General features: G+C 40.2%; 1 protein-coding gene across 7 annotated transcripts in view; it reads right to left on the bottom strand.

Moving 5' to 3' along the window:
• Nucleotides 1–15,691, bottom strand: part of LOC132399553 (protein EFR3 homolog A-like) — a 154,625-nt gene that overhangs the window by 97,682 nt on the left and 41,252 nt on the right. For all 7 annotated transcript variants that reach the window (XM_059980036.1, XM_059980081.1, XM_059980072.1 and 4 more), the window contains one exon: nt 4,901–5,051. In XM_059980036.1, coding sequence (XP_059836019.1) covers nt 4,901–5,051 — 151 coding nt within the window. The remainder of the gene's footprint in view (nt 1–4,900; nt 5,052–15,691) is intronic.

Here is a 15,691-nt window from a genome sequence, read left to right as displayed (position 1 = left end):
AGCTAACATACAAGATTGTTCTGAAAAGTGTACAAGGCTTTCTATATATTTACATCAATTATCAACCGAGTTGAGAGGTTCAGACTTTTAGTTGAAACTCCATGATGATAGACATAATGGCAGAGCTCAAAAATATTTCAAGAAATTCAAGATACCATCCTATTTCCAAATCTTCTACCATTGCTACCAAACACTAATTTGGCAGAAAAAGCTTTAAAAATTATAGAAAGTGTGTTTTCGCCATTTGGACAGTCAATATTCCTGGCAATTTTAGAACATTTCTAAAGCATGCTCCATACATAAGTAACATGAAAATCACTAACTTAGAATAATGGAGTGTTAGTGCAAAGTCAACATTGCTCTCCTGGGCAAAGGAAATCAAGGTATTATACATTCACTTTGCTGGGACAGACAGGAATTCCCGGTGTCTCACAGTGTGGTGGAGGAAGCAGAGTCCTGACCTTAATGCTATTTGTACGTAGTCTGCATATTCATTTGCTCAGCATGAAAACAGGCAATTCAGCCCAGTCAAACTACATATAAAGAACCCATTTACAGCAACCTAGTGGCTAACACACATACTTTTGAAGTACAGGAGGAAACCCATACAGTCACAGCAAAGTGCACAAACTCTACAGAGGTTGCACGAAGTTTTGGATTGAAAATAGGTCCCGGGGGCTGTTCTGGTAGCTCTGCTGCATCCTGCTTGAAACTGCATGGGCTTCCCTCCTCCTCCCACCCCATACTCTGATTTTGCACTGCATTCTAGTTGTTATGGTTTAAAGGTGATTTGGCTGCTGAAAAACCACCACAGTGCATAGTCACAATGTGCCACAAAATTTCTATGACATAATGAGATATACCAGTACTCCAAATTTAATTCCAAGCTGCTGAGGTAACAGTGTAAATATTCCATACTATAACAATGAAGAAGCTCCAAAGCACCCCAACCTAAAGAATGACTTTCATTTTAACAAAACTAAAGAAACTTGACCTACATTGCTAGGGGAACAGTCTGCTGGGGGAATCCACCTGTGGGAGGAAAGGAGTTGTCCACTCAGGTCAAACATCTGCAAAAGGATTGAGAGTGGAGAGGCGAGAAAAGGAAAGTGAGAAAGGAGTTCAAGGCAATTGGTGGACTGAGGACGGCTGCAGGATGACAGGCAGGCCATACAAGGAAGGGAGGTGAGCACAGTGAAGCTGGGAGATAGCAGCCAGGGAATGATAGATGGAGGCAGACGAAGGAAGAATAAAAAACACTGAGAGAAAGGAATGTGAAGACCATAGGTAGCTGCAGCACAGGGATAAGCAGGAACACAATGGACTATCAGTGCTGGATTCTGATACATAAAGGAGGAGAGAATTGGGTGGGGGGATGTGGATACATGGTGAAATGGCAGTTGGAACCAGAAGGGTGGGAAAGACTAGAGGAACTCTCATCTGCATCAGTGAGACCACGTACAGACTAGGCTCAACCTGTAATGGCCACCCAAAACTCCTAGCTGCATGCCATTTCAATCCCCTACATCCCACCCCCCATCTTCCAATACACCCCTGTCATCCACTCACCCACAAATTCCCCTACCCAACCCCATCTAGTTCTGGTTCCACCTCCCATTTGCCTCACCCCAATTGCTCCCATTGTTACGCTGGTAGTCTCCTTCCAGCAGCTATCTCCTTGCACCTCTCTTCATCTGTATTTGTTCATTCTCTGCCTGCTTCCCTTCCAATTCCACCCTGCTCACCTCCATTACTTGTCACAACCTGCCTGTCATCTTCAGTCCACTAATCTCTTTGGACTCCATTCTCACTACTCCCTTTATCCTCACACTGGCCATCTCACCTCTCCATTTTCACTCCTGATGCAGAATTTCGACCTGAAACATCAACAATTATTTTCCTCCTACAGATGATGCTTGTTTTACTGAGTTCTTCCAGCAGATTATTCATTGCTGTAGGTTCAAGCATCTTGTAGTCTTGAGTCTTCATTAAAGAGGAGATAAAGACAGTCCTAAAAGTATATTAAGGTGAATAATTACCCAAGACCAGCCCAAATGTACCCAAGGAAATTGTGGGAAGCCAGGGAAAAAAATTGCAAGAGCTCTAGCTGAGGTATTTACATCAGAAGGGAGAGAGGGAGAAGAAAGGAAACTACAGGCCAGTTGCTCTGACAATGGGTTGATGTTGTATACTTATGAGCCTTACTTCAGCCATGGCTAATATACTGGAAGGGACAGGATGTACATACATTTGGAAAAGTAAAGACCGATCAGGAATAGTCAGCATGGGAAATAGTCTCATGAATTTAAGTTTTTTTTCTAAAAAGAGGTGACCAAAGTAATTGATAAGGACAGGGCAGTTGACATGTTCACTTCAGCAGGGCTTTGGCAAGCTTCTGCACAGTAGGCCATCTTAAAGATTAAAACACATGGAATCCAAGGTGAGCAAGTCAGCTGTACGCAAAATTGGCTTTGCGTAAAAATGAGAGGATTGTTTTTTTTTTAACCTCCTAGATTTGAGGTCTATGCCAGTGGTGTGCGACAGTAATCAATGCTGGATGCCCTATTGTCAACCATCTCCATTAACAAATCTAAATAATGTTGGAAGGAGCATGGTTAGTAAGTTTGCAAATGTCACCACACTCAGTTGCATTGTGGAGAGTCAAGATGGTTATCAAAAATTACAACACAACGTAAATCAACTGGGAAAGTGAGACAAGGAATGACAGTCGCAATTTTGGACAAGTGCAGTGTTGTATTTTGGGAAGTTAATTGAAGGAAGGGCTTGCGCAGTAAATGACAGGGGCCTGGAGAGTGTTGTAGACTACAGATCCTTAAGGACACAAGTTAATTGTCCCTTGAAAGTTATGACACAAGGTGGTGAAATTGTTTGGCATCCATGCCTTCATGGGTGAGGGCACTAAATACAAGAGCTGTACAAGAAGTTGATGAGACTATACTTGAATATTTTGTATAATTCTGGTTGCCCAGCTATAGAAGGAAGGACATTAAATCACAAAAAGCTGCAGAAAAGATTCCGAAGGATTTTTCCGGATAAGATGGCTTGAGTTAAAAGTTTGTGGATATTCCACCAGAATATAGGAGGCTGAGAGGTGGCTTTAAGGAAGCATGATGTGCCTAGAAAAGGTGGGTCATCACCATTTTATTCCCCAGAGCACAGAAGTATAAAGCCATAGGGCACAGAGGGGAAAGGTTTTCACAGAGTGAAGGGTATATGGAAAGAATTGCCGGTGGGAAAAGTAAGATCATTACCATATTTTAAAAGATATTGAGACAGCTACATGCACAGGAAAGGGTTAGAAAGAGATGTTTTTGTATTCAAGTGTTGGGACCAAGTCCCTATGCTGTCTAACTATAATAATATTTGCTAAAAATAGTTAAATGAATGCCCTAGAGTGTGGGAATATATATGAAATCCATTTCTATGATATAATCACAGCACTTCCATATTACTGTGACCAGAAGATCTATTTAGTAAGTGAATACTCAATTTACTTTTCTCCTAACCATATGTTTTAGCGAGATCATTTAAAAATTGGTTCTTATCACTGTAAGATATCAGAAGTTACTAACCTCCCCAAAAAATCTGTGCCAAAAAAAACCCCAATACTTATCACTTTAGAAAGGCTCAAAAAATGTTCAAATGTTCAAAAGATTAAAAAAGTAAACTTTCATAAGAACAAAGAGTCAAAAATTAAAAGAAATGCAAGCAAAAGAGAAAAGATGAGCTTTGGTATAGAGGAAGGAAAGAATAAGAGGTGTGTGCTCCAAAGAGTAGAATGATATCTCCTAGGAAACTACCCTGGAGCATTGGGTTTTCGCTATATTTATAACCGCCTTTGATCAAAATATAGGGAACCTTATAATTAAATCTGCTGATAATGTTATGTTAGATGCACAGCAAGTAATGCAGATGAAAATTAAGTTGCAATGGGATACTGGATTAAATGACTAGGTACAACACTTGCTGATGAACTTGTATGGGAATAAATGAAAGATGATCTACTCTAAGGTGGATAGATCAGAGTATTTTCTAAATGGTCAGAAGTTAGGAACTACGGTCAATATGATTTGTAAAAGTTAACTTACATTCACAAAGGGAATTTAGAAACTACAAAACCTCCCTATTTTTAAGCTCCCAATGAAAACCAAAATGTAATTTGCCTTAACTACATTGACATGCCTGCTAGCTTTTCGCAATTCATGCACTGTAACACCTTGATGCTTCTATACTTTACTCAGTCTCTTCACTTATATAATTTGCTTTTTGAACTCTTTCCAAAGTACACAACCTCACATTTCCCCACATTAAATTCCATTTGCCAGTCTCCTGCTCACTGACATAGATATCTGTAACCTGTCACAGAAATGCATTGCCCTTTCTCACAACGTGCCCTTCCACTCATTTTAGTATCATAGGCAAAATTATTTATATTTCCCTCCAGAGTATTGATACAAATAATGAACAATTGTGGGATAAAAACTGATCCCTGTGGTACTCTGCTAGTTACCACCTTCCAGTCTGAAAAGAACATATTTATTCCAATTCTGAGACCGTTTTCGATCCATTCTAATGCATTTCTGATATTGTGATGACCTGTAATTAAATATATACCAGGGACTGAATATTAGATGATTAGCTGTGATCATTTTGAATGGTTGACAGGCTTACTTCTGCTCTATTTTCCTGGTTTTTATATTGCATATGCTCCACAAATACATATTACACAAACACTAAGAAATCTGCACACATTTTAAAATTGTGACTTCTGCTTCACCCTGAATAGCATTGCAGTAGGTATATCAAACCAAGAAAGATTTAAGCTAAAATGCACAGGAACTACCCCATTTAAAATAGGAAGCTTGGCCATCTCACTTACCGAATTGGAGCCAAGAATTTGTAGTTCAGGCTCTCCCGACTCCAGTAGCTTGGCTACCATTTGAAGAAAGCTTTCAACAAACAGATTAATGCTTTGGGAATGACAAGCCATCAACAACTGGTCCAATGCCTCCATTGCAATGAAAACATACCTGGCACAAAAAAAGAATTATCAACTAAAGCAACAACCACTTCTCCACCCTTTTTCCTCCTCATCCTTTCCAAATATGCTTTACTTCTTAACATCCAACTTCAGAATTTGAAAGCATACAAATAAACCAATAAAAAAAGGACTGCTTAATCAGACAATGCACAAAATAAACATTAAATTCATATTTATTTATTCAACATTTTAGTGATGGTTTATTTTTCAAGTAAGCACAAGGGAAATATACTGCATATAATGAAAAGAAAATATAATAGAAATATTCAGTTCAGGCAGCATCCGTTGATGAAGACAGTGTTATTTTACTTACAAGTTTTATAAGCACAGAAGCAGAAGAAAATGTGGAAAGATTTAGATACAAAAAAGGGGAAATTAAATGATAAAAATGATGAAGGGACAAGGAAAAAGGGGTGAACATAAAAAGGAAAAAGTATTTAGCTTCAATGGATCCAAATTCCAGAAATAGAGAACAATGAATGCATGGACGTTATTACACAGTAACATTTTCATAATAAGTAGATACAAAATTATAGCACAATATTCTTAAAGTATGTGGTCCAAGGTATATATTGGGATTGGGCAAGAAAGGAAGAGGAGATAAACCAAGGAACATAAAAATCTTAATCATATTTTAAAGAACACTGCTACAAAATGATCCCACTTAAGTATCCATGTAGATTTAAATTCTATGTTAAGGAAACAATACACAAAAATTCTAACAATGACAAGAAATTAAGTAGATCAAATAATATGTTTAATGAAATACAGAATTAACTTTTCAGGGAAAAAGATGCAATTTCAAGCAATACAGTTATTGACGAAAGAGTGATTAGTTTATGTCTTTGTAGAGAATGGTATAGATTCCTGTTGCTGTGTTTAAGATTTTATGACTGTGGCATTTTAATATTAATAATTTAACTAGGTTTTTAATAAATAGCTGAAGAGAATTTACACAAAGACAAGCTGTGGTCTTAGCATTAGCAACAATTTATTTAAGTCAGAATTTTTAAAGTGTAAGAGAAGGGGGAGAAAGAGCAAAATGATGTTGCAAACAAGAAGTGGGATGTTTTCAATGGTATTTGTTCTTAAGTCATGCTCTGAAATGGAAGTACTCTGATGAAGGATTCTAAGCGTAAAACATTAATGTTAAATGTTTTTCTTTCCACAGATGCTACCTAACCAGAACTAGAGGCCACAGTTTAAGAATAAGGGGTAGGCCATTTAGAACAGAGATGCGGAAAAACTTTTTCACCCAGAGAGTGGTGGATATGTGGAATGCTCTGCCCCAGAAGGCAGTAGAGGCCAAGTCTCTGGATGCATTCAAGAGAGGGTTAGAAAGAGCTCTTATAGATAGCGGGATCAAGGGATATGGGGAGAGGGCAGGAACGGGGTACTGATTGTGTATGATCAGCCATGATCACAGTGAATGGCGGTGCGGACTAGAAGGGCTAAATGGCCTACCCCTGCACCTACTGTCTATGGTCTATAACCAACTGAGCATTTTCAGTTATCTCTTAAATTTAAGCACCCTTCCACCATTTCTCCCACCATACACTCTCCAGTCACAACTCAGCAAATAATGCTTTAGAAACATAGAAAACCTACAGCACGATACAAGCCCTTCGGCCCACAAAGGTGTGCTGAACATGTCCCTACCTTAGAAATTACTAGGCTTACCCATAGCCCTCTATTTTTCTAAGCTCCATGTACCTATCCAGGAGTCTCTTAAAAAGACCCTATCGTATCCACCTCTACCGCCGTTGCTGGCAGCCCATTCCACGCACTCAGCACTCTGTGAAAAAAAAACAACTTACCCCTGACATCTCCTCTGTACCTACTCCCCAGCACCTTAAACCTGTGTCCTCTTGTGGCAACCATTTCAGCCCTGGGAAAAAGCCTCTGACTATCCACATGATCAATGCCTCTCATCACCCAAGTCTGTTAATAGTTTAAAATATATATCAAAAATTGATCAGCCATTAAGTCCCTTTTTTTGCTTATCATTCAAGATCATTTTTGTTTTTCTATATCAGTATCTAGCCCTAGCCCCTTAACCCTCATATTCAAAAACTTACTGATTAGTTTTGAATGTAATAACCAAATCTCTAAGCTCCTTCAGGGTCAAAAATTCAGAGGATTCATCATATTGACCAAGTATGATTACATTTCAATGTTATAAATGATTAAAGAACACAGCAAACTTAGCCACCCTCTTCTAATTTATATATTTATATATCTACTCTGACTGTATGTTTTGATAATTACGTGCAAGATCAATTTTCTCCCATCTTGATCTCTTTAGTCTTTCACTGCTGGATCCTAGAATTCCCTGCCCTCTGGACTACCAGCATTTGCCACTTTGAATTCCTTATTTTTTCATTTTGTATTATCCTTGACCTTTTGTTAATCACAGATTGTGCTGTTTTCTCATGTTTTCATTCAGAATTCCTGCTGAGTGTTGTGGAATATCTGCCACCATTTGTCCCGGTCCACCTTGGACAATTCCTTCACTCTGTTACAACAACTTCCCTTAAGTTGAAGAAGGTCCATATGGGTGAAATGGTTTTCACTGCAAGCTGCATCTGGAATTCTATTACATTGTCATCACTACCTCTTTGGGCTTTTGAAGATCAAAATGTATCACATCAACTTGTGCCCCCTCATCCACTCTTTAGGAACATCCAAAATAATGCCAAAAGGTCACGCAAATATGATTTCACTTTCACAAATCTATGCTATTATTTCCCAAACACCTTGACATGATCTTCCTCATGATAAATTGCAGTATTTGTGCTGCCATTGATATCAGGCAAGCAAGTAACTAGTTCCCTAGTTCTTCTCTTTTTCCTAAATAGTGGGGTCACTTAGCCTCCGATTTACTGAAACTATCCTAGAAGCACAATTTTAAAATACAATATTTAGAACTTCCACCAATTCCACAACCTCATCTTTCAAAACTCTGGGATATTGACAAATTCAGTTTGCAGGCTCATTCTTCTTTCTAGTAAGAGTCCTTTATTTCCTTATTTATATAGGAACCTTGGTTCTGAGTCATTTTGACTGGTTGTTTTGGCTGTCTTCATGACAGGAGGCACACATATTTGCATAATTCCTCTGCTGTTTTCTTATACCCAACTATAAATGCCCTAGTCTCTGTAAAAGACCAAAATTTGCTCATGCTACGTTTTCTTTTTATATACCTTCATTTTTTAATGCTGCATGCAATTTTACTCGTAATTTTTTTTTCCTAATAAAAAGGTCACTTGTGTTATAAAACATAAAACATAGAAACACAGAAAAACCTACAGCACAAAACAGGCCTTCGGCCCACAATGCTGTGCCAAACATGTACTTACTTTTGAAATTACCTAGGGTTACCCATAGCCCTCTATTTTTCTAAGCTTCATGTACCTATCCAGGAGTCTCTTAAAAAACCCTCTTGTTTCCAACTCCACCACCATTGCTGGCAGCCTATTCCACGCACTCTCTGCATAAAATACTTACCCCTGACATCTCCTCTGTACCTAATTCCAAGCAACTTAAAACTGCTTCCTCTCGTGTTAGCCACTTCAGCCCTGGGAAAAAGCCTCTGACTATCCACACGATCAATGCCTCTCATCTTATGCACCTCTATCAGGTCACCTCTCATCTTCCGCCACTCCAATGAGAAAAGGCCAAGTTCACTCAACCTCACACTTATCTGGGCTGAACTCCATCTGCCACTTCTCAGCCCAGTTTTGCATCCTATCAATGTCCTGCTGTAACCTCTGACAGCCCTCCATACTATCTACAACACCCCAACCCTTGTGTCATCAGCATATTTACTAACCATTCCCTCCACTTCCTCATCCTGGTCATTTATAAAAATCACAATGATAAAGGGGTCCCAGAACAGATCCTTGAGGCACACCACTGGTCACCGACCTCCAAGCATAATATGACCCATCTACAACCACACTTTGCTTTCTGTGGGCAAGCCAGTTCTAGATCTACAAAGCAAAGTCCCCTTGGATCCCAAGCCTCCTTACTTTCTCAATAAGCCTTGCATGAAGTACATTATCAAATGCCTTGCTGAAAACCATATACACTGTAACTACTGCTCTACCTTCATCAACGTGTTTATCACATCCTCAAAAAATTCAAGCAGGCTTGTAAGACACAACATGCCTTTGACAAAGCCGTACTGACTATTCCTAATCAATGTATATTTGTTGCAAACCATGTTTTTCTTCTTTAAATGTGAGCCATCGATATATACCCTTCAAAGCCAATTTCCAATATACCACAGATAACCTCTCCCACCTTCACAGTGTAATTCAATCTAAGTAAATTAAATCACTTTCAAACTTAATACAAAATTCTACATATTATTGTTACTCATTCCTATGGAATGCTCTGCAACAAGATTACTCATCAACTTACTCTTGTAATAGAATCACTGATATATGTCATGAAATTTGTTGCTTTGCAGTAGTACATTGTAATACATAGCAATAAAAACTATAAATTACAGTAAGTATATATAAAAAAGAAAATTAAGTAATCCAAAAAGAGGGGAAAAATACTGAGGTAGTGTACATGGGTTGATTATCCACTCAGAAACCTGATGGCAGAGGGGAAGAAGCTGTTCTTGAAACATTGAGTGTGTGGCTTGAGGCTCCTGTACCTCGTCCTGGATGGTAGTAATGAGAAGGCAGCACGTTCTGGGTGATAGAGGTCCTTAATGATGGATGCTGCCTTATGAAAGTGTCCTAGATGCTGGAGAGGCTAGTGCCCGTGGTGAAGCTGGCTGGCTGAGTTTACAATTTCCTCCAGCTTTTTCCGATTCTTTGCAGTAACCCCTTCATACCAGGCAGCGATGCAAACATTTAGAATATTCTCCATGGTACATCTGTAGAAATTTGCGAGTCAGTCTAAGGTGACGTACCAATTCCACTTAAACTCCTAGTGAAATATAGTCATTGCCTTCTTTGTAATTGCATCAACTTGTTGGACCTAGGATAGATCCTCAGATGTTGACACCCAGGAACTTGAAACTGCTCAACCTTTCCACTTCTGATGCCTCAATGAGGACTGATATGTGTTTCCTCAACTCTCCTTTCCAGAAATCCACAATCAATTCTTTGGTCTTACTGAAGTTACGTGCAAGATTGTAACTGTAACACCACTCAACCAGCTAACCTATCTCACCCCTGCACGCCGCCTTGTCACCATCTGGAATTCTGACAACAATAGTCGGCAAATTTCTAGGTGGCATTTGGGGTATGTCTAGCCATACAATCGATGGTATGGAGAGAGTATTGTAGTGGGCTAAGCACATCTTTGAGGTGCGCAAATGTTGATCGTCAGGAGGTGTTATTTCTGATCTGCAGAAATCTCAGCTAACGTGGTCCCTTGTCAACTTCTCAACATAACATCTGGAAATCCATCTCATACACAATCCAGGTATTTATCCTTGACATTGTTAATGCAAATTGGAATTAGTCTGTCCATTCATGGATTAAAGCAGAATCATTCCTGTTACATGCACCTTCATTTTCCCATTTAACACCTACTAAATTGGACGTATTTAGTCATCTCCCAGCAGTATTTTATGCCTTTTGCAAATTAATTCTATATTTTGACATGCCAAACCAAGTTCCTTTTTGATATTCTACAATAAAGCCCAAGATCCTTTCATTTTGCAGGTAATTAGCTCCCATCCATTTAACACTATTCCCACCATTAATTGTTGCAGGTGCAGATTGCATTTAGATAAAGTACCTTTGAATATAGTCTTACTGTTCAATATTTGCCATTACCTTTGTTTTCACCATTTCTCTATTTGGCTTATTACATTCGGAATCAGAATCAGGTTTATTATCACCAGAATGTGACATGAAATTTGTTAACTTAGCAGCAGTTCATGCAATACATAATATTGAAGAAAATAATAAAGTAAATCTTATTCAGTATATTTTATACAGTATATGTATATTGAATAGATTTAAAATAGTGCAAAAAGCAGAAATACTATACATTAAAAAAGAAATCAGGTAGTGTCCAAGTGTTCAATGTCCATTTAGGAATCGGATGGCAGAGGAGAAGAAGCTGTTCCTGAATCACTGAGTGTGTGCCTTCAGGCTTCTGTATCTCCTACCTAATGGTAACAGTGAGAAAAGGGCATGCCCTGGGCACTGGAGGTCCTTAATAATGGATGTTGTCTTTCTGAGACACCACTCCTTGAAGATGTCCTGGGTACTTTGTAGGCTAGTGTCCAAGATGGAGCCGACTAAACTTACAACCTTTTGCAGCTCCTTTCTTTCCTGTACAGTAGCCCCTCCATACCAGACAGTGATGCAGCCTGTCAGAATGCTCTCCATGATACATCTATAGAAGTTTTTGAGTGTATTTGTTGACATACCAAATCTCTTCAAATTCCTAATACTTTTGGCCACTGCCTTGCCTTTTATATAACTGCATCAATATGTTGGGACCAGGTTAGATCCTCAGAGATCTTAATATCCAGGAACTTGAAGCCACTCACTCTCTCCACTTCTGATCCCTCTATGAGGATTGGTACGTGTTCCTTTGTCTTACCCTTCCTGAAGTCCACAACCAGCTCTTTCGTCTTACTGACGTTGAGTGCCAGGTTGTTGCTGTGACACCACTCCACTAGTTGGCATATCTCACTCCTGTATGTCCTCTCGTCACCACCTGAGATTCTACCAACATTGGTTGTATCATTAGCAAGTTTATAGACGGTATTTGAGCTATGCCTAGCCACACAGTCATGGGTATATAGAGAGTAGAGCAACGGGCTAAGCACACACCCCGAGGTGCACCAGTTTTGATCATCAGCGAGGAGGATATGCTCTCACCAATCTGCATAGATTGTGGTCTTCTGGTTAGGAAGTCGAGGATTCAATTGCAGAGGGAGGTACTGAGGCCCAAATTCTGTAACTTCTATATCAGGATTATGGGAATGATGGTATTAAGTGCTGAGCTATAAATCAATGAACAGCATCCTGATGTAGGTGTTTGTGTTGTTCAGGTGGTCTAAAGCCATGTGAAAAGCCATTAAGATCGCATCTGCTGTTGACCTATTGTGACGATAGGCAAATTGCAACGGATCCAGGTCCTTGTTGAGGCAGGAGCTCAGTCTAGTCATGACCAACCCAAGTTGCAGTTCCAGCTGTTCTTCTGTCTAATCTTGACACTCTAAGGTTTTGCATTACTACCAAGCTAGTTTAAACATTCCCCAAACATTGCTCTGAGAATACTAATTCCTTTTAGTGCACTACAATGTACTTTGTACTGCCATGACAAAGAAGGCACAGCAGTGTCTCTACCTTCTTAGAAGTTCACACAGATTTACGTGGCATGTAAAACTTTGACAAACTTGATGGAGAGTCCACCAAATGGTTGCCTCGAAGCCTGGTATGGAAACACCAATGCCCTTGAATGAAAAAGACTACAAAAGGTAGTGGATACAAGATCAGAAGAACATAAGATAAAGCAGAATTAGGCCATTTAGCTCATTAACTTTGCCTTAGATAGACTTATCCTTCACAGTTGCCTATGGCAAAGAAATCCACAGATTCACCATTCTGGCCAAAGAAACTCCCCCTCTTCTTCATTCTAAAAAGAAGGCCCTCTATTCGGAGCCTGTGTCCTCTGGTCTTAGATCTTCCCACCATAGGAAACATCTTCTCTACATCCACTATCAAGGCCTTTCACAACTCAGTAGGTCTCAATGAGGTCAGCCTTCAGTTTACTGAGTTCCAGTGAACACAGGCCCAGAGCCATCACAAGTTCTTCATATGACAAGCCAATTGACATACAAGGTAAAAAGACAGGTTTGGACCTGAAATGGTGACTGTACTCTTTTCCTAGATGCTACATTCCACAAAAATTTGTGTCTTACTTGGATTTCCAGCATTTGCAGATTTTCTCGTTTGTGGTTGAATCTCTTTATTCCCACTCCTTGCCCCCTGCCGATCAGCCACCGCTCTATCTAGGCTAGAATTTTTCCTGAAATACCATGGGCTCGTAGCTCACTAAGCAGCCTCATGTGTGGCACCTTATCAAGGGCCTTCTGAAAAACCAAATACACATCAAGGGATTCTCCTTTGTCCACCCTGCTTGTTATTTCTTTAAAGAATTTCAACAGGTTTGTCAAGCAAGCTTCTCCCTTGAGGAAACCACCCTAAGCCTATTTTATCATGTGCCTCCAAGTACCCCATGACCACATCCTTAACAATTGATTCCAGCATCTTCCCAACCAGAGTTCAGACTAACTGGCCTATAGTTTCCTTTCTTCTGCCTTTTTCTCTTCTTACAGAGTGGAGTGATGTTTCCAATTTTCCAAGTGGCTTTGTCCCACCATTGAGCACATCTACATAGAGCACTGTCACAGGAAAGCAGCATCCATCATCAAGGACCCTAACCACACAGTTCATAACTTCTTCTCGCTTCTGCCATCAGGGGAATGGTACAGGACCCTCACATCCCACACCACCAGGTTCAGGAACAGTTATTACCCCTCAACCATTGAACTTTTGAACCAGAGGAGATAACTTAATTCAACCTCACTCACCTCAACATTGAACTGATTCCACAACCTACAAGACTCACTTTTAAAGACTCGGTAACTCATATGGTTGATATTAATTGCTTATTTATTTTTTCTTTCCATTTTTATTTCTAGTTTGTTGTCTTTTGTACTTTGGTTGTTTGTCCATTTCTGTTGTATGTGGTTTATCATCGGTATAGTAAAAAACAATAGTATCGATGTCTCAAACAGAAGTGGCACAAATCTACAGATGAAGCTGAAGGTCAAGTCAAGTCACGTCACTTTTATTGTCATTTCGACCATAACTGCTGGTACAGTACATAGTAAAAATGAGACAACGTTTTTCAGCACCATGGTGTTACATGACACAGTATGGAATCTAGACTGAACTACGTAAAAAACAGAAAGATACACAAGACTACACACCTACACAGGACCGCATAAAGTGCACAAAAACAGTGCAGGCATTACAATAAATAATAAACAGGACAATAGGGCAGTAAGGTGTCTGTCCAGGCTTCGGATATTGAGGAGTCTGATAGCTTGGGGGTAGAAACTGTTACATCGTCTGGTTGTGAGAGCCCAAATGCTTCGGTGCCTTTTCCCAGACGGCAAGAGGGAGAAGAGATTGTATGAGGGGTACATGGGGTCCTTCATAATGTTGTTTCCTTTGCGGATGCAGCGTGTAGTGTAAATGTCCGTGATGGCGGGAAGAGAGACCCCAATGATCTTCTCAGCTGACCTCACTATCCGCTGCAGGGTCTTGCAATCCGAGATGGTGCAATTTCCGAACCAGGCAGTGATGCAGCTGCTCAGGACGCTCTCAATACAACCCCTGTAGAATGTGATGAGGATGGGGGTGGGAGATGGACTTTCCTCAGCCTTCACAAAAAGTAGAGATGCTGCTGGGCTTTCTTTGCTATGGAGCTGGTGTTGAGGGACCAGGTGAGATTCTCCGTCAGGTGAACACCAAGAAATCTGGTGCTGTTTACGATCTCTACCGAGGAGCCATCGATGTTCAGCGGGGAGTGGTCACTCTGTGCCCTCCTTAAGTCAACAACTATCTCTTTTGTTTTGTTCACATTCAGAGATAGGTTGTTGCCTCTGCACCAGTCCGTTAGCCGCTGCACCTCCTCCCTGTAAGCTGACTCATGCATAGGACCATGGCACTTCCCATTCTGCTTCACGCCTGAGAATCATGGACAGTGTACCAACAAGATGCCAAGAAACTGAACCATTTCAAGATAGTATAGAAATTAAGTGACAAGATAGAACCCTTGACACTGAGAAACTTATAATGTGGGTCTGTCCAGCAACTATACCATCCTCATGCAGTCCCAGTTACATTGAATATGGAGAAAAAGCTGAATTAAAGTGTGTGTGCCTGCTTAAGTTAAAATAATTAGTGCAAAAATAACAGGAAAAAAAGTATTGAGGTAGTGTTCATGGGTTCAATGTCCATTTAGGAATCGGATGGCAGAGGGGAAGCTGTTCCTGAGTCGCCAAGTGTGTGCCTTCAGGTTTCTGTACCTCCTTCCCGATGGTAACAGTGTGAAGAGGGCACATGCCAGACAGTCAGCTGCTTAAGAAATTGCCTTACAGTGAACTACATAAATGAAAGCATTCTTGTAAAGGCCGAAGGAAAGGCTATAAAGATATCCTAAAAACTTCACAAAAAGCCTTTGGCATCAGCCCAGACACATGGGAACATATTGCTAAGGATCAGGCCGAGTGGCACCCCTCCCTCCATAAGGGTGCAGAGACACAAGGCAGAAAGAACAATTTCCGCAGAGAGGCGTAGACTGGCTAAGAAAGCCCATGCCAGTGTACCCTAACCCAGCATGGCCACCATCTTTTGTCCCCACTGTCAAAGAACTAAGCGTGGATTTGCCAGGTGCATACCCACAGACCAGTCCAGCCTCTACAAATCATGGATGACTGGAGTAGTTTTCAATCACAGCATGATGGGCAAACTACAAATGCCTCAGGGTAGTATATGGTGATTTACATGTAGTTTGATAATAAATTTACTCTGAACTACCTGCCCCAGTAGAGATTCCAGAGTGTCTATA

Source organism: Hypanus sabinus, chromosome 1 (assembly GCF_030144855.1).
Source record: "Hypanus sabinus isolate sHypSab1 chromosome 1, sHypSab1.hap1, whole genome shotgun sequence".
Lineage (NCBI taxonomy): Eukaryota > Metazoa > Chordata > Chondrichthyes > Myliobatiformes > Dasyatidae > Hypanus > Hypanus sabinus.
This window is presented reverse-complemented; position numbering and strand designations above follow the sequence as displayed.